Source organism: Corylus avellana, chromosome 1, assembly GCF_965113065.1.
Source record: "Corylus avellana chromosome 1, dhCorAvel1.hap1.2, whole genome shotgun sequence".
Taxonomy (NCBI): Eukaryota; Viridiplantae; Streptophyta; class Magnoliopsida; order Fagales; family Betulaceae; genus Corylus; species Corylus avellana.
The window spans coordinates 10,161,650-10,183,145 of record NC_142490.1 but is presented as its reverse complement, the minus strand read 5'-3'; the positions used below and the strand labels follow the sequence as shown (position 1 = coordinate 10,183,145).

The window sequence follows — 21,496 nt, the reverse complement described above, 5'->3', positions numbered from 1 at the left end:
AGAACTGTAGTATTCCCATTGCGGAACCGATATGTATCTACTATGGGTGGGTTTTTGTGGGTTTTTTGTGGTTGACATGTTTCCCATATGTAGGGAATGGAAAAAGTTATAGGGAAGCTGCTCGGAATGTTCTAAGGCCTTGCATTCCCACATCCAATTCCAAGCCTAGAGGAAGAGGGTTTTATTCGGTTAAACAGCCTCATAATCCTCAAGAACATCACTTTTGCGCTCTTAGGGCAATTGAGGAATAGTTTATCTGAAACAGGGATAAACTTCACTATCCAACCGAGTGGCCATGATACAGATGCAATTGCAATGCAAACTCCCCACTGCAACCCATTCAATCTCTCTGTATCTGCAAACTTGTTTAAAAATTCCACCATTATGGCCTGAAGCATAATTGTAATTCCTACAATTCCGATAAATAATCGGTTCTTATGAAGTCCTTTGAAAACATTCTTCTTCTCCATGCTTCTTGAATTGAACTCATTAAACACTTGGCAGAGAACAAACGTATTGAAAATTAGTGTATCATTTATCTCCCCACTAACATTGAAGAGAGACTCACCCTTGAACTGTAAAGTCAAGAGGACAGATATCTGGAACAAGGCCTGAGCTAAGAGGTTCCTCCACATAATACTTGTTATTAGAGGCTCTGTTCGACCCACAGGAGACCTCTGCATAAGCTCATCAGTAGGCCTCTCTGTAGCGAGGGCTAGAGCTCCCAGCGTGTCCATGATGAGATTTACCCATAACAACTGGACAGCTGTGAGCGGAACCTCTCCAGCAGAAACCGCTGCAACAAAGTTGATTACAAGAGCTGCAACATTCACTGTTAATTGAAACTGGATGAATTTCTGGATATTGTTATAAACACATCGTCCCCACCTTAAAACGGTGGCAACAGAAGCGAAGTTATCATCCAAGATGATGATATCGGAGCTCTCTTTGGCCACTTCAGTGCCTTGAATGCCCATGGAAAGTCCTATATCAGCTTCTTTTAATGCAGGTGCATCGTTCGTTCCATCTCCAGTAACAGCAACCACATGGCCTTTCTGTTTCAAGCATTGTACCATCAGAAGCTTGTCAAATGGAGATGACCTTGCCATCACCCGGATCTTCTCGACTTTCTCCATTCTCTCTTCGTGCGTGTAGTTTCGAAACTCAACACCATTTACCACTTGTTCACCACTTACTTGTTGATTGGGATCTAGAATACTGCATTCTGTAGCTATAGCTTTTGCTGTAAAAACGTTGTCTCCAGTGATCATTATGACTTCCACTCCAGCGTTTCTGCAAGTTTCCACAGCTTTCTTGGCGCCCGGCCGGCATGGATCCTTGAGACCAACTACCCCTAGCCAGGTTAAGTCGTTTTCTTTTAGTTGGAGAGTCCTTTCAGCATTGTGGCATTCCATTTCTTCTTCTGATATTTGCTTATGAGCAAAAGCAATGCACCGGAGGCTACTCGCTGCCATGCCTTGGATTATTTTCTCAATCTTGTCCCTATCTTTATCGAGGGACTTGGTACTCCCACTAGTTTCATAATAGCTTGAACACATTGCTAGGATTAGCTCAGCAGCACCTTTCCAGTGCACATGGATTGTGTTGTCAGCCTTTTTCCTTATTGCAACCCCACTCCGCTTCTTCTCAGAGTTGAAGGTGTCAACGTGGAGAAGCGTGGAACCTTGCTTTAGCTTTTCCATGTCCATACCCAATTGCGAAACAGCCCAAGAGAGAATTGCTTTCTCAGTTGGACTACCAGAAATTTCAGGTTCGGATCCTGATGCAGGTTTATAGATAGTTTCAGTCGTGTTCAAACCAACTCCTTGGTGGAATAAGGTGAGAACGTTTGGTGGAATTACATTCGAAGAATCGTCTTCAATGGATTCTTGGCCAAGCCAAAATTTGGTCTTTTTCATCTCATTCAATGTCAAGGTGCCAGTTTTATCCGTGCAGATTATTGTTGCTGAGCCCATTGTCTCACAAGCGGAAAGTTTTCTGACCATTGCCTGATCAGCCATCATTCTCTTCATGGAATAAGCAAGTGTGAGCGTCACCGCCAATGGCAGGCCTTCAGGGATAGCCACCACCACGATGGTGACTGCAGCAGAAACAATGCGTAGGACTGCATTGAACACATCATCTAAACTTGTTTGGCCAGCATAATACTCTCTCATCCCATTGCTATCTTCTGTGTTCCCTGTAAAATAACGAATTAACAGGACTAGAAGAACTAGGAAAGCAACTGCAAGGCCTATCTTTCCAATAGAAGAGGTTAATTTGTTAAGCCGTGCTTGCAGTGGTGTTATTTCACTGGAATCACCGGTTATTGAGCTCATCATTTCGCCCCATGCAGTGTTCATTCCCACCGATGTAACGAGCATTTGAGCATACCCGTCTGACACCTTTGATCCGGAGAACAAGAAGGGATTCTCAGTGGAATCTACTTCCACATGATCACTCTCTCCTGTCATGCTTGACTCGTCTATCTGCAATGAATGCCCGTTTAAAAACAATCCATCAGCAGGAACCTGATCACCCATGTTTAGAAAGACGACATCTCCAACTACAACGTCGAAGATGGAGATTTTGAGGCGGCGACCGTCTCTAAGAACATCAACTTTGATATCCTTGCTCAGTTTTGATAACTTGTCGAACTGCCTCCCCTGTCTGAAGTTGCTGAGGGCAGAGACAACCACAACCAGAAAGACTGCTACGAAGATGCTTCCCCCCTCGTACCAGCCTTCCTTGGCCCCATGTTCTTTGATGCCAAAACCAAGAGAAAGGGCAGCACAGACCAGTAGGATGAGAATGGTGGTATCCTTGAAAGCATCGACCACAAAAAATAACAACCCTTTTGGAGGGAGCTTGCGGTAAGTGTTTGCACCAAACATTTCACGCCGCCTGCTGACTTCCTGATCATGGCTATGGATTCCATTCTCAGGGTCTGTCTTGAGAGTAGTGGCAATGCCTTGTACGCCTCCAAAGTTGCGGAGAGCAAGTAAATCTTTCTCCTTCACCATTTCTGTGAGAGCTGTTTGATCCTTACAGGGAACAAAGGAGCAAGGCACCACAGTTTGATTTTCACCATGGTGGAAGCTGCTGCTTGGTTCAATATCGAGGGTGGTGAGAAAGTGGGGCTTAAAGATCCCAGAATTTTGGCAGCTGTTTCTTTTGGAAATGATAAGTCTGGCAAGAGAGACCATGAACCGGATGGAACAGATTGCCATGCGCCATCGTTTCTGGGCTCTGATGACGGCACTCAAATTATGGACCAATGTGTTACAAGCTTTGTCCAAATTATGGCTTCCTGTCATGGTTCTGGCTCTCTATGAAGAAGCAGAATAATATTATAGCAAGTAAGAAGTTGGAAAAAGAGGCTGAATTTAGAAGATGCAGCAAGGAAAGAAGTTCATTCTGCTGCAGAGCATACCTTGGTTTATATAATAATATCTGATTGACACTGGGTGGGTTGCTTGCTTGACACTTGACATGCCCCTCAAGTCTTCTCTTTTTTGTTTTTTTCTTTTAAAAAAAAAAAAAGGAAAAAACAAATTTAATCAAGTTCTTCCATTTTAGCAATGTGAAGAATGGTAGTAATGCCAAGATTATTTTGGCCATGGCAAGAGGGTAGTAGTTTCAAGTTTGGTCTTGAAGTCTGACCTAATTCTAATAACATGAATGTGCCGGCTTTTCTTTCTTTTTGGAACAGAAACATGTGCAATCAAATGGTTGGTCGACGAAGACGATTATTATCAAAAGCGCCAAGGTAATGATGGGATGTGTGTTCTTTTTACAAAAACTACAAAGGCTAGATTGTGGGTAGCGAGTCTATTTTTGGCTTACTTTTAGTTGTTTGATATGTTCATGACACGATGCCAGTTTTCGTCAAAGCGCGTTAGGAGAGTTGAGATATTTTGAAAAGTATAACCATGTAGAATATAACCGATTATTTTATAATGGCCAACTTCCTCGATTATTTCTACAATTTTATATTACGGTTGATTCTCTAATAATTTGACAATTATGTTAGTTAAGTAAATTTCTAACATGGTGTGAAAATAAGAATCACTAGCTTTTCAAGCCTTGTAAATAAGCAAGTAAAAAGATAATTTTTTTTTTTTTTTTTTGGTTGTGATATGGCATAAATGTAAAGGTAGTTTTGAGTATTTTATATGTTGTCAGTCTTAAAAAGCATTAAGCAAACAATATATTTGAAGGAAGAGTAATGCTACTCTTCACATCTATGTATCACAATCATGCGATAGCGGCTAACATGAGAAATCATATAAAACATATCATGTTAGTCGGTGTGACATGAGTGTGATAAATAAGTGTGAAAAATAGAATATTCTTATTGAAGGAACTTGATAAACTATGCTCTAAATTAGATATTTGAATTAAGTAACGCTTTCTTCACACTCATTTATCAAACTTATTTTACACTGGCTGACGTAAAGTATTTTAAATGACTTTCTCTTTGTTTACAAACACGGCACACCATCTGTATAAAATAGGTGTAAAAAATAATATTATTTATATGAATTAAAAGAATTTAATCAATAATGAACTTTGATTATATATTAGTAAAATAGAAGTCAAACCTATTTTTGAAGTGCAACATATAGGAAAAGAATGCAGAAAGAGATAAATATATGAGAATGATGAATAACAGAATTCTTTTTTAATGAATTTAGTTTGGCTTTTTAATTAAGCAACAATGCCTTATTTTTAAATTAAATTTTCCCTGTACTATATACCGAGTGATGATGTTATTACCGAGAGAAAAGTTGAACAAAAGTTGTGTCTTTATAAATAAAAATAATTTATAAAGTAATAACATCTTATATGGTCTTTTTTTTTTTTAATTTGGTTGTTTTTAAAAAAAAAAAAAAAAATTGAAAAAAAAATTGAAAAAAACCACATAAATAAAAAATAAAAAGTTAAGCTAAAATTGTATCTCTACCATTCCTTTTTAAATAATATAGATTCCAATATGAAAATGAGTAATTTGACCGACCAAAAATAATTAAAAAATAAAAAGAGATCGCGCAATCAACATAATCTAATTGGAGTCCTGCTATGCTGCTGCCAAATTTTGGCAGCCGTGCATCAAACGTATATTAAAATAAAAATAAAAAACATTTTTTTTTTTTTTTTTAGTTAAATTTCTATAAGTTAATATTTAGTTTTTAATGCCTCAAAACTTGTTTTTGAATTCAAAACTAAAATTTAGGGATGGAAGGTTAATCCTTCCTTTAGGGACAGTATCACCCAAAAAGAATTTAATCATCCTAAATTTGGTGTTAATGCCTCAAATTTAGTGTTAATACCTTAAATTTAGTACTAATATTTTAATTTTAAATTTTCCTTTAATATCTCTTTTCTTTTATTTAAAAAAAAAAAAAAAAAAAAAAAAAAAAAAAGAGTAAATTGTCTATTGAGGCAACCGAAAAATTTCTATTCATCTAATTGACACCTGACACCGACATCATTAGTACGGACAAGTTGTTAAGTCAGACAGTCGTCGGCGCCTTTTGAATAGTTTGCCCAAAGTCCAATCAAATAAATAATAAAAGCCACTGCTTGCCTCCCTCATTCTTCTTTTCATCCTTTTTTTATAAAAAGACGGTGAGACTAAAATTTTCACCTTTTGACCTTGATGGATTAATTTTCGCAGGTGGAAATCCGACCCACTTGCCTTTTCCCCAGTTTTTTACATCTGTCAGATTGGTGGGTCTGTAACCTTTCCGTTTTTCAGGAATAGATCACGGGGTTGGCAACAACAACAACAATCAAGCCAAAAACAAGGTGGTTGCTATTGTTGACTCCGCATAAAGAACCTTTTAATGCGCCCAACAAAGCCAAGAAGGAACATACCTCGTGTTTTCACGTGGACTCTGACCCCGTCCAAGGCGCCTGCCGGCGCAACTTCCACGATGTTGCTTCAGATTAATAAAACTGCTTATGGATGACAACACGAATGTGGAAAACTCATTCCACTAGCCGACCACCTTGTCTAACTAAATAAATGCTCTTGAAACCTCTGCGAAATTTCCTCTTCCAAAGGCATGGAAATTTTTGTTCGCTACATGTGCTCCACTTGTCAGAGAGACCACTGTTTAAAATGACAGATCTGAGAGCGCTTCAGTCCTCTTTTACCTGTTCAAACAGGGCAGTCCTCTTCACCCAAGTGCTACAAATGCAAAAGGGACTCGCTGCCCCTACCAAGCTGAGAATCCAACAATTTTAATAGAATAATATTACACACTATACAAATATTTTAAAAAGCTGACATTAACCTTTGAATTGGTCATTGTTACTAAACTTCATCACATCAACTTTATAAGATATTTGTTTGGTACGTAACATTACTATTTTGGATAAGATCAATTGGTGCCGTAAATCAAAATACAAAGGGACTTTTAGAATCCTGGAACCAAAGTCCAAAATGGCTATTTCTACATCTAATATTATGCACGCTACATCCCCCACTTGATGCATATCAGTCACCAAAAACAAATTTCTTTAGAAATGATATCACATAGACGACTCTTTCAGATGCACGCAGACATTTTGAATGGACAAAAGAAATTGCCAAGAAACTTCAGGAGGGAACGACTTCCAAAGCCTGCCTCGGTCACTATCCTATTTGCAGATACAAATGAATTTTTCATTAGGGCCTCAAATATTGGATTATATTGTGTGTCTACATAGCTCAACTCGCTCCAGCCCATCCAGGCCCATGTCCAACCTTACAACAGGAGGCAGAGCACAACCTAATTCAGATTAGTTCAAGACTTCAAGCCCTAAACCCTACTAGGCAAGTTATAATGAATAGAGTTTTCTTCCAAACTAATTTCCTCCAACCTAATCCCTAAAGCTGCCATGTGTCCCAAATGCATCCTGTTGATGTTTTCGACAGAAATTTATTTTTTGAGTTTACGGTAGTTTATTTGCTAGGTTTTTGTTTAAAAGATGTTTTGGGACACATTGCAGCTTTAAGATTGGTTGAAGGAAAACTCAATCCGGTTATAACTTTCTCAAGGGCTACATTTTATTAAACAAGGCAAGTAAACAAACAAGCCCAACATAATAATGCCAGTTGACGACACCCCAACAACCCCCCCCTCCCCCCCCCCCAACCAAAAAAAAAAAACAAACAAACAAATCAAATCAAATCGATTTCCACCTTCCAACAAAACCAGCTATAACAAAAAAAAAAAATTCAAAGAACTTATACTGGCCTGAACCTAATCCAAACCAGCACCATTAGGCCACTACTATGAGCTTCCTGGTCTTATAATAACAGGAGCAGCGACTAACCCGGACAAAAAATAAATACATATTTGGCCCAAGAGCTTTCACGTCATTCCCCAAGCATTTGAATCTCTAAAAGCCATCAGAAAACAAAGTCATGTATGTTTTGCGAAAAGTACAAAGTCAATCTTCATCAACAGAAATGGAGTTATATCAGTCCATGAATGCCACCCTATCCCACCCCACCCACATTCCCACTCCCAAAAAAGTGTACGAGGAGAAAGAAACAGAAAAGCAGACTAATTGTCAGAAATGAAGCTCTAAACAACAACGAACATGATCAATGATGTCAATTAATAAAGCCATAGATGTCTATATGCATTCTCTCTCATCCCCCATACAGACGCACACACATGAACATGTATATCTTGGTTACAGAAATGGAATACTTAAAAAAGGAGCAATTAAAGAAGCCATTTTCAACACACACAAGCATGATATCTTGGTTACAGAAAAACAGAAGGCTTGAAAAAGGAGCAACTAAGGAAAGCCATTTTCAGGTGCTTTCCTTTCCCTTCCATCATAATTTCTAAGAAACAAACAAAAGCATAAAGCGAGAAAGGTGGAAGAGAGATAAAGGGAGGGTGCAGGGGGGTAGCAAAGATGAACATAATCTGGTTCATGCTAGATTTATGGTTGTGCTGATGGAAAGTTTGGAAGCATTAGTAGTAGTGATGTAGTTGTGAAGGTAGCACATAGTTGTAAGCCATTGAAGTGATTTATAAGCTGGCAGTAATGAAGATCATGCCAATGACAACAAATTGATACTGGTAAACAGTGGCCAAGCATTAGTGTTGCTAGCAATCATGGTAAAGAGCATAAACATTCACGCCTGACAATGATTCTTGGTGGTGGTAAAACCATGCATGTGTTTGTAGTAGGGGCAACAACTGTGGGAACAACGGTAATTATGAAAAATGGAGGCGTGAGTTGGATTGCTAGTGGTATTAGGATGGCAATTTCAGAACCAAAGCTTTTAATTGGATTGCATAATCGGTCATTGCATTTTAGGATGAAAGTCACAGTAGGAAAAACAACATTTGACGCAGAAAAAATAATAGTATATTTAGGTTTCATATTTCTGAGATGTGATTCAATATATATTAAATCATTATTTATCTCAAAAGCTTAACATTATAAGAAATGATAAACTTAATTATTTAAATTAATATTCTAATACCCCCTCCCCCTTATGTATAGGCTCAAATTCCTCTCAACAAGTGAAACCCAAACCATGGAATATTATTTAATTAAAATTGGAAGGGGGGGTTGAATGATGGAGATGAAGTTTGAGCTCAAAAAAACATTTGATACCATGTTAGATCACTATTTATCTTAAGAGCTTAAGCTAATAGGAAATAATAAACTTAATCATTTAAATTAAAATTCTAACAACATAGTCTTAGTTGCAAAGTCATGAGTGGAAAAGGATCTAAAATGATTATTCAATGTGATCATGCAAAACAAGTTCCTATGGCTTCATGTGAGCAGCCACCATTTCCTAGCTAAAATGCTTTTCTTAACTGCATTGTAAATATGTCATATAATTGTCAAAATAAAATATACTTTATGTACATCAATATTTAAAAAAACAAATGCAAGTAGGTGCAAGACAATACACATGTATATTTAAAGTAAACCTTCAAGACCGAATAAAGGAATAATATGAAACAAATCCGTACACCACAATTGGGCATATTGATATTTGTTTACTGATACCTGACGGTTCCTCATGGTGTAAGAAGAGTAGGACTTTGGGAGGTATCAAAGAACTATGGAGGTCATAAGTTTGGCGCTAATAACTTATCCACTCTTTTATTTCATATAATGCAGTCAACATCCTAAACAAAGCAAATGCGAGTCCAAAAAGAGAGGAAAATTTGAAGGAGATCATTTGAACTTATCCAATCTTTTATTTCTAGCAACTTCCTGTGCTCGCTAATAGCTCAACAACAGTGGTCCAGGGTTTGCCAAGTGAGCTTTTTTCTTTTTCTGTTTTTTATCTCATTTTTCAAGTAATCGAAATTTATTAAAATGAATATGGGCGCACACCTAAAAAAAAAAAAAAGGAGCTAAAAGAAGTCATGAAAACTAAAAGTGTAAAAACAATCGTAGGCAACCATCCAATATTGTAGGGTATTGAAGATTAAGGCCTTTAATTCCACTGCTCTTAAGCATGAGAGAATCATATTCCGTACTGCTTTCGTTTGAGGACTACCAAACTATCCTCTCCAACAAGCGAATAGATCTATCACTTGATGAGGCATGACTCACACTAATCCCAAAAAAAACGAAGATAAGAGTTCCATAAGTTATTGTCTATCTCGCAATAGAGTAAAAGATAGTTAATAGTTTTTCCACTCTTATTGCACATGCAGCACCAATCTACCACAATGATATGCCACTTCCTTAAATTATCTAAGGTGAGGATTTTACCTAAAGCGCCCATCCAAGCAAAGAAGGCCACTGTCAAGGGGGCCTTGTATCGCCAAATACTCCTTCAAGGGAAAGGAGTGTTATAGAACAATCTTACATCAAACGACCCCCCCTTGGAAAAGGCCCAACAAAGCTTGTCTTCACCACCCCATCTCATTCCAATGGAATTCAACTAATTGAAAAACGAAACAAAGAATTCCATCTCCCAATCATGCGCCACTATTACAAATTAACGTTCCACTAAAAAGAGTCATTCAATAGCTAATGATGATTTTCCATGGAAGCATTCTTAAAGCAGACAATGCTAAACAACTTAAAAAATGCTACCTTAAGGGACTGATCCCCACATCGTATGTCATGGAAAAGACTAATCTTTGAGCCATCACCCACCTCAAATCTAATATATCTCGAAAACTCCTCCCAACCCCTCCTAATGAATTTCCAGAGAAAAACCTTGTACAACCCATTAACTTCATTAAAACACCACCCACCCTATTGACTACCATATTTAAATTCCACTACAAATCTCTGCAAAGCCTCACATAAGCGTAGCATCATAACCACTTCCTTATAAGAACTCACAATTGAACATACGCAAATTTCGAACCCTTAATCCCCCATAAATCAGATAACACTCCTAGAACCAACTCACCAGATGAAATTTGAACTCTTCACCCATAATTCTCCAAAAAAATCATACTATAACTTCTCAATGCGATTGACAACGCTACCGAGGAGAGGGAAAAGAGACATGAAGTTAATAGGCCAGCTAAACAACACTCAATCTTCTTAATAATGCCATCTCAAAAAAATTTGGCTGAAAAATAAGCTCCCAACGGAAGACTTAGATACTTCACAGGCAAAGAGGAAACCATGCATCCCAAAATATGAGCTAGACCTTCTACATTATCAACATTGCAAATATGGACCAATTCTAAATTATCCAAGTTAATCTTCAAATCCGAGATAGCTTCAAAACATAAGAACAAGCATCGCAAATGACAAAGGTGATCTAGGTCAACCCCACAGAAAATCAAAGTGTCATCCAGAAACAGAAGATGAGAGATATTAATCCCACCAACAATCCTAGGCTCCATATAGAATCCTAATTAAAAAAATAAAAAATAAAAAAATCACTCCCTGCAACATAGATCACCATAACAGTAACAAACAACAAAGGAGACAAAGAGTCTTTCTATTTTAGGCCATGAGAACTACTAAAAGAACTGGTGAGAGTATTATTCACCAAAACAAAAAAACACACTGCTGAGATACAATGAAATATCAAGGACATCATTTCTCCCCAACAAAAACCCTCAATTAGTGTGATAGTAAGCCTTTGCTATATCCAATTTGCAAAGTACACCTAGCTCCTCCTATATGATTATGGTATCAAGGCATTCATTAGCAATAATAACAGAATCTATAATCTACCTTCCCCTGATGAATGAGTTTTGAAACTTGGAAGTAATCTTCTCCATAACTATGTTCAACCTATCAGCTAGAACTTTCGAAATAATTATATAAATTCCACTCACGAGACCAATAGATTGAAAATCCTTAAGATCACCAGCTCCTAACATCTTTGAAATGAGAACAATGAAAGTAGCATTTAGATTTCTTTCAAACTTGTCTCTAGCATAAAAGTCATGGAAAACTTCATGATATCTTCTTTTAAAACATCCCAATAAGCTTGGAAGAATGCCATAGAGTAACCGTCAAGGTCAGGGCCTTATCACTATTCATAGCTTTCACCACCTCAAAAAAATCCTCTTCCTCAAACACTCTCTCCAACCAGTTGGCCACAACCTGCCAATAGAGTCAAAAGAAAAGACATCCAACTTAGGCCGCCAAATAAACTGCTTGGTATACAAATTATTATAAAATTGCCCAATGTGTTCCCTGATTTCAAAATGGTCGACAGAAACTGTACCATCAACTATCAAAAATTCAATGTACTTATTTCTTCTATTAGAGTTGGCATTCGGTGAAAAAACTGTGTGCACTTTTAACCCTCTCTAAGCCACAAACCTTAGATTTCTACCTCCAACTCACCTCCACTAAAATTTTAAGTGCTCTGTCCCTGTCCATGAGAGTGGCTCCAAGTCACTTATAGCTCTAGCCTTCCTCAATTTCTCCTCATCACACAAGGCCAACTCTTCTTCAATAACATCATGACCTCATAATTCTTTCAAAAGAAGTTTTATCTACCTCTCTACGTTTCCAAACACCTCCTCATTCCAGACTTTTAATTAATTTCAAAGCCTTTATCTTGCGAGCCAAAATGAAATTTAGAGAGCCTTTATCTTGCGAAAGTCCACCACTGTTTCACTCTATTCACAAAATTCTCAGCTTTTAACCTCATATTCTCAAATTTAAAATACATTTTACTTCCGTGAAAGTCTCCACAATCAAGAAGGATAGGGAAGTGGTCTAAGCAAAGTCTAAGCAACCTCGGAAGCACTAAGAAACTGGGCTTCCCAATAAGGATAAACGAAAAAATCTATAAATTCTAGACTAGGAAGGAAGATCTCAATTATTCGAGAAATGACTGGTTTGGAGGAAATTTCCTTCAATCTACTCTAATAAGTGTCAAGTGTCACCTCTCACATGTTTTCTTCAATATTTTAAGAGTCGTTTATTATCATTCCACTAATTTAGGAACCCAAACATTAATTTTTTAGAAACTCAAAAATGTTGAACGACACATATCACTTATTAGAGTAGAAATTTGTGTGCTTCAAGAAATCTGTAACAAGAGGAAATTCTTTCTAGTACAGTGCAGTACAATGTAAAGACTAAAGTTATTTCTACTGCAGATGATAGAAAATAACACAATGCACCATCATCATCAAGTGGATCACATCAAATTTGTGTACGATTCAAGTTTTAGAAGTCAATATGTTAAAACAATCCTAATTATGTCATCGTAAACACAAATAAAATCCTATACCTTTTCCTAATCTTTTTCATGCTAAATTACGAGAAAGCAAAATTTTAACCAAACTTACCACTTCTCAATTTCCGCTTTTTCAAACCCTTTCAAAATTGGTATCAGGACCGAGCAATTCACTAGCCCTATAATTCGTCACCGCCAAAACCCGCCCACCCAATTGATCCAATCCAATCAGATTCACCCACGTACTCCTATAGGCAACCGGTGCCCAAGCGATCAACTTTCCAAGATCCTTCATCCTCACCCGCCCTTCCCTCACCGCAACCCGCGCATCCCGAAAAGGCGTCGCACACTTGTCCCTCGCGAACCCAATACACTTCTCCTTCGCTGCCAAGACACAACCCTCCATTTCTCGCTCCTCGCACCTCTCGCGCTCGCTCAGATCCGTCGCCCTCTGGCCAACCATGGCGCGCCACCAAGGGAGTTTGCACTTGTTGGACGCGGCAATGGCGCACCCGACTCTCGCGCCATGCTCGCACTGGTCCACGAGCTTGGACTCGCAGGATTTGAATGCGGAGGCCCAGGCTTGGGGGTCCCGAAACGCGAGCACGTACGGTCCGGTCGATGGGTCGTCCAGTGGGCCGGCCCGGATGGGTCCGCGGAGCAAGGGCACCGGGCGATCGAATGTTGTCACTGTGGAGGTGGCCGAGTACTCCTCCAGATTTTGCGGTGATGCGGTTCCCATTTGTTGTTAATTTTATGGATTAATTGGCGTTTCAGGGTTTATGGCTTTTGATTGTTCGGTACTTCGGTTACGACTTGCGAGGAAAGAGCAAACAAGTGCAACAAGAGGAAAACGCGACAATTATAAAATTATTCGCGTACCCTTCCTTGAGGTGCAAATGTTTTTGATGCTAACGGTGGCGATTCTTGAGGTTATGGGCTTTTCAAATCTCAAAACAATTGTTTTCTAATTGACGGTTGATTTTGTCGTACTATATAATATGGAAAAATATAAAATGGCCTCTCATACTAACAGCGGTTTTGCGAGCCTGGCCCTACAATATTCAAAAAGTACTAAAATAACTTAATAAACTACTTACATGTGTCAAAGTGGCCACTAAGTTAGTTAGCCTGTCAGTTTGGATGAAATATGTTCTCATGGGACTCTATAAAATCACAACTCTTGATTATGAGTTGTGTCCTCTTATCAGGTAACTTTCATCTGAAAGTTATTATCTTCTTGTAGAAATAATCAGGTGTAGGGATGACCACACTTGGTATAGTGTAGGCACCATTACCGAACTCATCAATGCCCCCTCTCCACAACAAAAAAAAAAAAAAAAAAAAAAAAAAAAAAAAACCCGAAAGAGAGAGAGAAAAAGAAATGAAGTTTCTTCATACATCTCATTGTCCCTGTATTTCTCTATGTTTTTCTTTCTAAATTGGAGTCCATAAAAATGTAAAGTAGAATTGTATATTATAAGTGTTTTTTGAGAAAATTAATTATAATATGATCTAATTCACAAATGTATTACACTGTACCAAATTTTAGTGTCACAAAACGAATAAGAATAGCCATTTCATAACACATTTTATTATGTTTTCTAACATACAATTTGTGCAGGCTACCTTGTTAAGTATTTAATACATTTTGATAATAATAAAAACCATTGCACAACATAATAATGCTCTTCAATTCAGCATCATCATCCTTGCGAATTCTTCATAGCTCACTTGACCATCACCATCTAAATCAGCCTCTTTGATCATCTGTTCAGCCTCTTCGTCTGTCAATCTCTCCCCCAAATTTATCATTACATTTCTCAGCTGCATATATAACCACAATATATTCACATCATTTATTTTGAAGATAAACTAAAAGAACTTCAATATCAATTATTAGGGAAATTACAGTTTACCCATCTAAAGTTGACAGTATTTTTCAATTTGAACACTAAAGTTTCAATTTTTGTAATCTACCCCCCCAAAGTTTCAAATTTTTGCAATTTGACCAATTGTATCCAAAGCTTCCTATATTGCCCCTAATTTTTATTTTTTAAATTTTTATAAAAAAAATTTAAAAAAAATTCGGCTACCCCTTTGGCTATCTGGCCATTTTTGCACCTCCAAAAAAAATTTTTTTCTTCATAAAAAAAAAATAAAAAATAAAAATAAAAATTAGGGGCAATATGAAAATTTTGGAATAATATTGGTCGAATTGAAAAAATTGAAACTTTGTGGGGGTGGATTGCAAAAATTAAAATTTTAGTGTTCGAATTTAAAAACGTTGTTAACTTTGGAGAGTAAACTGTAATTTTTTCCAATTATTATTTTTTTGAAAGAAACAAAATAACCAATGGAGTGGAAGTGAGAAGACTACTTATTGGAGGTCAATATTTTTGGCAAGAAAATGAAAATGGCACTTTGAAATCATAATCACATCAACAATATTTTTTCGTTTATTGTTGAGTGCTTTGATTATGGGTATTGCTAATGATTATGATGAAATATTGTTGTATATATACATACCTCATTAGCTGAAATGTATCCATCTTGATCCCTGTCAAATACTTTGAAGGCTTCTTTTAGCTCCTCTGCAACACTTTCCTAAAATATTTATTCGAATCACATCCTCCTCAACATCTACCAAACATTTAAAACAAACAACACTAATTGAAACACATACGTACGATGATGATGATGATGATGTTATAAATTACCTTCATTTTTCTTGCCATAATATTCAAGAAGTCTTCAAAGTCTATGCTCCCGTTTCCATCACCGTTAACTTCACCAATCATGTCTTGAACTTCTTCTTTCGTGGGATTCTCATTTAATGACTGGATCACCGTTGCCAGTTCTTCCATGGTGATGTACCCTGTAAATTTAATTCAAACAAAACATGTTCAATCATCTGTTGTTTTCCCATATCATGAAACGAAGTCGTTACAGAGAGATCGAAAAACACACCGTCGGAGTCCTTGTCAATGAGGGAGAAGGCCTCCCGGAACTCGGCAACCTGAGCTTCTGTCAATGCGTCCGACATTCTGGGATTGATGAAAAAAAAAATTTATGTTTTGTAGAGGGAGGGGAGAAAGAATGGTAATTGGAGCTGGGTTTTGGGCGAGCATCATATAAGTAACAGGTTGTCATTCAAACAAGTCAAAACACGCATTGGAGAAAAATTCCCATTCAAAGCTTGAAATTGTCTACAAGTGAGCCATGGGCGACGGATGAATGATGGAAAATTTCCATTAAATTTTTGGCCATGATTCATATGGTCAAATGGACCTTGACTTTGATTTTCTTTTATTTCTTTGAATCATGGGAAAGGTTTCGTGTTGGTCAATATGCGTGGAGTTGAATACACTCTGTTTTTCTTTTCTTTTTTTTTTCTTTTTTTTTTTTTTTTTTTTTTTTTTCTCCTTGTTTATGTGGGCATGATGCGTATGATAAAGAGTTTACACAAACAATATAATAATAAGCCCACGTTTGAAAGAAGAATCTAGTGACGAAACGGTGAAATTTGGTTATTTGAATATATGAATTTGTTGAAAATAAAATGTTTTGTGAGTTGTCCTACGCGTTTGGCTCTTGATTTTTCAGCATTTTCATTCCTGGACGGTGGAGCACGATGCCTATAAATATTAGGGGTGAAAAGGCCATTGTGGTTAGTGGTTAGTGGCTAAAATCGCTAACCGTAACCGCTTAGGCAATTGATAAAATTTTACTAACCTCCTTCACTAACCGCTAGGCGGTTAACCGCCCTGTTACTAGTTAACCGCATCTGAATAACTTTTCTTTTTTTTTTTTTTTTTTTTTTGCCTTTTATTGGGCTTTTAGCGATTACCTGTTCTAGATTTTTCACCCCTAATAAATATCTATAGTTTTGAGAGACAGAGGGCTTTTCCTTTTGGCTGCATTCTCACACTGTAACCTAGGATGAAAAATCTCTCACAAATAGAAGACTATGGTTTTTGTAACAATATTTATGGCCGTTTGGAAGTGCGATTTTTAAAATTATGTTTTTAAAAATTGAGTTTTTGAAATCGTTATTTTTTAAAATCGAACAGGCATTTGGTAAAACATGTTAAGAAGTAATTTTTAGATAACATTAGCATATAATTGCGGTTTCATGGCCAAATAGGTAAATATTGTCCCAAATATTTTTTTAAGCGAAATCGTGATTTTAGTTTAAATTTGCACTTTTTTCAAATAAGCACCCTCTAGGGTGCATTTTAAAAAAAAATAATCAGCGTTTTCAACCAAATCGGAATTTTAGAGTATTTGAGATTGCGATTTTAAAAACACAAATTATAAAATCGTGGAAAAATCCGCGATTTTTATAAGCTGACTAAAGAATGTTTATTTGAAAAAGTGCGAATTTAAACTAAAATCATGATTTCTCTTAAAAAAAAAAAAAAGAAAGAAAGAAAAACAAAGACACAATATTTACCTATTTTTGATTGAAAATGAAAAAAAAATCCAAAAATACCCGCCTAAAATATATTAAAACCCTTCGTTTCTCTTCTTTTTCTTCATCCTCTCTCCGCCCCTTTGCTGTTTCTCGTATAGTTGTTTCATCCTCTCTCTGCCCCTCTATAAGGTAAGAATCTCATCCTATAGAACTCTTTGGCTTTTGTAAAGCTCTCCATCGTCTGGTATTTATGTAGTTTGACGTTGTTTTATGTTGTTTTGTGATTTGTGTACCTTTTGTATCTGCGTTTATGTAGTGTAGATGCGGTTTTTATGAATAAAAATTGTTTTTTTTTTTCAAATATTATTTTGATTATTGTGCACTGCGCACTACACAGTGCACAGTGACGGATCAGTGCACAGTTGAAAAATGCTATGCCAACTCCAAAAACTTGTTTATCACAATTTATGTTGAATTAATACTATAAAGCAATAAACAATTCAATCACCCAAAATATATAAAGCAATAAAGAGGTAGACATAGATATTTTGGTTACGAAGAGGAAGCCTTTTAAAAACCGATTTAAAAGTAAAACCTCTCTGGGGCAGTCAAATTCAGGAAATTACCATAAAAAAATTATCCAGAGTTTATAGACACTGGGAACACTTACAACCATTTGCAAAACCTTGGCTCTGTAAGTTCGACAAGTCTACAACTCGTCTCCTTGCTCACAACCTTCTTCAACGTGATTCTCCTTTATCGGACCCTTCCGATATACTTCTTAACCGTAGATTTATCAAATGAATAACTAAAACTCTAAGAGCATTCTCAATGGATGAGCCATATTTTTATGTAAAATAGCTTTTCAAAATTCACTTTTATCTAGTTTAGCTAAGCCATTTTTAAATGTCTCTACATCCGATTAGCTATATTTATATCTATTCTATTAAAATATTATTAAAAGTAAGAAAAGTTTTGGGAATAAAAGAACATGTGAAAGGAAAAATGGAAAAAAATTTAGGAAAAAGAGAACATGCTGAGAAAAAGTAGGAAAATATTTGGGAAAAAGAGAAAATAAGTAAGATAAACAATGAAAAATAAAATAGCTCCCTTGAAAAGTGCTGCTACATTTAACTTTTTTTTTTTAGCTCTTCCCATCAAATTTCTATTTTACTTTTTTTTTTTGACTAATCCAATGTAGGGGTTTTTTAAACATTTGAATAGCTATTTTAGATAAAAGTAACATTTAGCTTTTTCCATTGGGAATGCTCTAAGAGATTCAATTTAATGCTCACCACATATGATCTCTCTTAGTACAGCTTCCGACAAACTCTCTGGGGGTGAAAATTCGTGCATTTCTCTTCTATAATGATGTATATATATCAGTACATCAAACCCTAGATCTGGGCCCACTAAAAACACGTTTTTGGGCATAATAAGTACAGGGTGTCCAGACAGGTTAATTGACTGTCGAATAGGGCCTTGCGGAGTAAAAATATGCTTGCTGGAAAGCCTGTTCGAACAGCCTAGCATCATCTAGACATGGCCTGCAATGGGAAGAAAACAGCATTTTGAAAATGATGTCCAACCTTGATCAATAGTTCCGATCTATGGGCGTTTGTAGTCCAATTGAGCTGAAATTTTGCAAGAACGTTCATGACACATGAATCTACATTATGAATGATGGATATTTGATTCTAAACATTCTATATCAGTGTTTGAGCCGGTGGACAGTAACCTCTGTATTTTGAAACTAAATTAAGCCAACACAAGAACTAACAAACTCCCCATTTGGCAATTCGGTGACAAAACTAAAATGCAGAGTCAATGTCATCATCTCCCCATATTTACTCCCCCTTTTTGTCACAGAATGACAAAAGGTCTTTATGTTTCCTGAAACACTTCACAAAATATATCAAGGCATATGTGGAACAAGAATATAGAAATAAAACTCACGATCACAGATAACAGAATATGCATGAAGTAATGCAAGATCATGAAAAAACATCAAGGCATAGGAGAAACTCTTGTTGAATGTGCCAAAAAAAAAAACTCAAGGCATGCAAGAGTATCAAAAGATGAATAAATAAAATCATTGTTGCAACTCATGTCATGTCATTATGTACCATCACTATTTATACTATATGTGTTGGGTGTGATAAGCCACAGTCAAAAGTCAAGCAATGGATAAACATATATTGACAAAGAAGGCACATTAAAACTTTCAAACCATATGAAATAAATTCATATCTTGTTAGGCTAGAAGTCAAACCTTACTAGGGCCTAGTCACCCTCATCCAATATTCTCCTCCTTAGTTTTATCACAAGGCTCAAAACTACATCTGGAATTTTAATTATGGATGAGCCAAGCACAAAAAATTGACACAGTGAAAATTTCTCTTTTAGAATATTTTGGTATTTTGCACATTTCACTTTAGATTTTCTTTTTGAGAACTTGTATTTCATAAAAATTAAAGTACAAGACATAAGGGTTTGAACTAGAATTTATAGGTTCTAGGTTCAACTAGCATTTGGTTAATTTTAACCCACAAAAAAATTCATCCTATGCATATGGTTTGTTCAACAAAACAAATTTGTCATGGATTGACATTTCTTCTTGAAGCTTAAGTACATAGAGATAGCATAAATGAGATGTACCATAATAATACATACTTGAATGGATCAATGACAGTTCATTATAAAGATAATCAACTCAAGCATGATAAGTGTATTTTATAGGTACATAAATTAAAATGATTTCCAATTAAGCAATTAAAGAGCATTTAAAGCATATATCCATCTTAACATTTCAAACATCTTTGCAACACCAATTCATTTCTAAAAAATTTATTAACACAAATAAACCACAAAGAAGGGCAGCAAAGAAAAACAACATGTTTGAATTGAGATTACAACAGGCAATACATGAATTTAGTTTAATAACTACTTCTAGGTCTTCACAAGACATTACACATTCATATACACTTGATTAGCAAGTAGACAAAAATCTTAATGGTCCGTACACAACATCTCATCTATAAGCTTTTCAAAGATCATAACATATGAATTTCTTGAAAAGTCATTTATGAATATGCCTCATAACAAGAATCTCAAAACAAACATGCATACACTTTTCACACAAAAAGTGTGAAAAAAAAAATTGCAATGCATAAATTAGAAAGCAAAAACAAAAAAAATGCAAAGCAAAGAAAAACAACATGCTCTAGGATTTTAAAAAATAAGCAAAACAATCATTCCTAGACATGTTATTTACTTACCTAAATTTAGGTGAGATCACTACCACTCCCTCTCAATGGGTAAATGGTATAATCCTTCATAACTCAAACCTTCTTGAAATAAGGTGTAGAGACGTGAACATTTTCAATCTTATCTAATCTAGACAAACATCCCATCATCATTGTGCATAACCCCAAAGGTTCTTTCCTAGAAACAGAATTTTTATTTTATGCACATGAGGTTTCAATTTAAAACTGTTGGGTCGAATGTGACCAACTTTTTCACAATGATAATAAGTAGGGATAGACCTTTTAGGAGGTAGATTCCTAGGAGGATGGACGACTCTATACTTAGGATAAAATACACAAGATTCAATATGAATTTTCTTAACTTTTTTACCTTGTGAGGTCGAAGTAGCTGCTGTTTTTCATTTAACCAAATAGTCTTCTAATTTTTCTGTTTTAACAAAAATTATCTCAGAAGTAGAATCATTGTTAGAAGCCAAAGCAACATGACAATCAAAACTTAACTCAGATTTATCACAATCAAAATTCTGAGTATGCAACATATTCTCAAGGGAATTGCTAGAGAATTTTTCCAATTGAGTTTCTGACTCTTTTAATTTATTCTCTAACAAATCAACTTTAGAACCTAAAACAAGATTTTTAGATTTTAAAAAATCAATTAAAGCATGTGATTCAGACAATTTAGTAACAATAGATTCTTTCATATGTTCAAGATCTTGAAAATCCTTCAAACAATTTGTGTATTGATGTCTCAAAAGAGTGAATTTTTCCAACAAATTGTTGAAGGAGTTTATAAGACCATATTCCCCTTGAGAAGTATTCATAGCAAACAGGAGTCAACGGATCACACTCAGAAATTTAATCCAAACAAAGTGAACCCGCTTTGATACCAATTGAAAAACGCTTAATGACTCAAAAAAACTTGTTTATCACAATTTATGTGGAATTAATACTATGAAGCAATAAACAATTCAATCACCCAAAATATATAAAGCAATAAAGAGGCAGACACAGATATTTTGGTTACGAAGATGAAACCTTTTAGAAACTGATCTAAAAGTACAACTTCTCCAGGGCAGCCAAACCCAAGAAATCACTATAAAAAAATTATCTAGAGATTACAGACACTAGGAATACTTACAACCTTTTGCAAGACCTTGG

General features: G+C 36.0%; 3 protein-coding genes across 5 annotated transcripts; all 3 read right to left on the bottom strand.

Moving 5' to 3' along the window:
- Window positions 1-46: 46 nt before the first annotated feature.
- LOC132168923 (ATPase E1-E2 type family protein / haloacid dehalogenase-like hydrolase family protein) lies at window positions 47-5,951 on the bottom strand. Its single transcript, XM_059580014.2, has 3 exons — window positions 5,881-5,951; window positions 3,434-3,525; window positions 47-3,329 (listed from the first exon to the last, which is right to left on the bottom strand). The coding sequence occupies exon 3, from the start codon at window positions 3,315-3,317 to the stop codon at window positions 132-134; it is 3,186 nt and encodes a 1,061-aa protein (XP_059435997.2). The 5' UTR covers window positions 3,318-3,329; window positions 3,434-3,525; window positions 5,881-5,951; the 3' UTR covers window positions 47-131.
- Window positions 5,414-13,540, bottom strand: LOC132168924 (uncharacterized). Of its 3 annotated transcripts, none has more exons than XM_059580016.2 (2): window positions 12,768-13,540; window positions 5,414-6,162 (listed from the first exon to the last, which is right to left on the bottom strand). In XM_059580016.2, the coding sequence occupies exon 1, from the start codon at window positions 13,395-13,397 to the stop codon at window positions 12,789-12,791; it is 609 nt and encodes a 202-aa protein (XP_059435999.2). In that variant the 5' UTR covers window positions 13,398-13,540; the 3' UTR covers window positions 5,414-6,162; window positions 12,768-12,788. The 3 variants fall into 3 exon arrangements, with proteins under 3 accessions (XP_059435999.2, XP_059435998.2, XP_059436000.2); XM_059580015.2 differs by having other exon boundaries at window positions 5,414-6,232; window positions 12,768-13,539; XM_059580017.2 differs by lacking the exon at window positions 5,414-6,162 and adding an exon at window positions 11,020-11,565 and having other exon boundaries at window positions 12,768-13,539.
- A 743-nt stretch (window positions 13,541-14,283) lies between these two features.
- On the bottom strand, window positions 14,284-15,735 carry LOC132171990 (uncharacterized). Its single transcript, XM_059583408.2, has 4 exons — window positions 15,626-15,735; window positions 15,376-15,533; window positions 15,185-15,262; window positions 14,284-14,482 (listed from the first exon to the last, which is right to left on the bottom strand). The coding sequence occupies exons 1-4, from the start codon at window positions 15,699-15,701 to the stop codon at window positions 14,348-14,350; spliced, it is 447 nt and encodes a 148-aa protein (XP_059439391.2). The 5' UTR covers window positions 15,702-15,735; the 3' UTR covers window positions 14,284-14,347.
- Window positions 15,736-21,496: the final 5,761 nt, after the last annotated feature.

Bases quoted from the DNA above. Each gene is read 5' to 3' on its own strand.
- LOC132168924 (XM_059580016.2), bottom strand. From the start codon at position 13,397: ATGGGAACCGCATCACCGCAAAATCTGGAGGAGTACTCGGCCACCTCC.
- LOC132171990 (XM_059583408.2), bottom strand. From the start codon at position 15,701: ATGTCGGACGCATTGACAGAAGCTCAGGTTGCCGAGTTCCGGGAGGCC. The intron at 15,263-15,375 runs GTAATTTATAAC...TAAATATTTTAG, and splicing joins TTATGGCAAGAAAAATGAAG to GAAAGTGTTGCAGAGGAGCT. The intron at 14,483-15,184 runs GTATGTATATAT...TTATATATGCAG, and splicing joins GATACATTTCAGCTAATGAG to CTGAGAAATGTAATGATAAA.
- LOC132168923 (XM_059580014.2), bottom strand. From the start codon at position 3,317: ATGACAGGAAGCCATAATTTGGACAAAGCTTGTAACACATTGGTCCAT.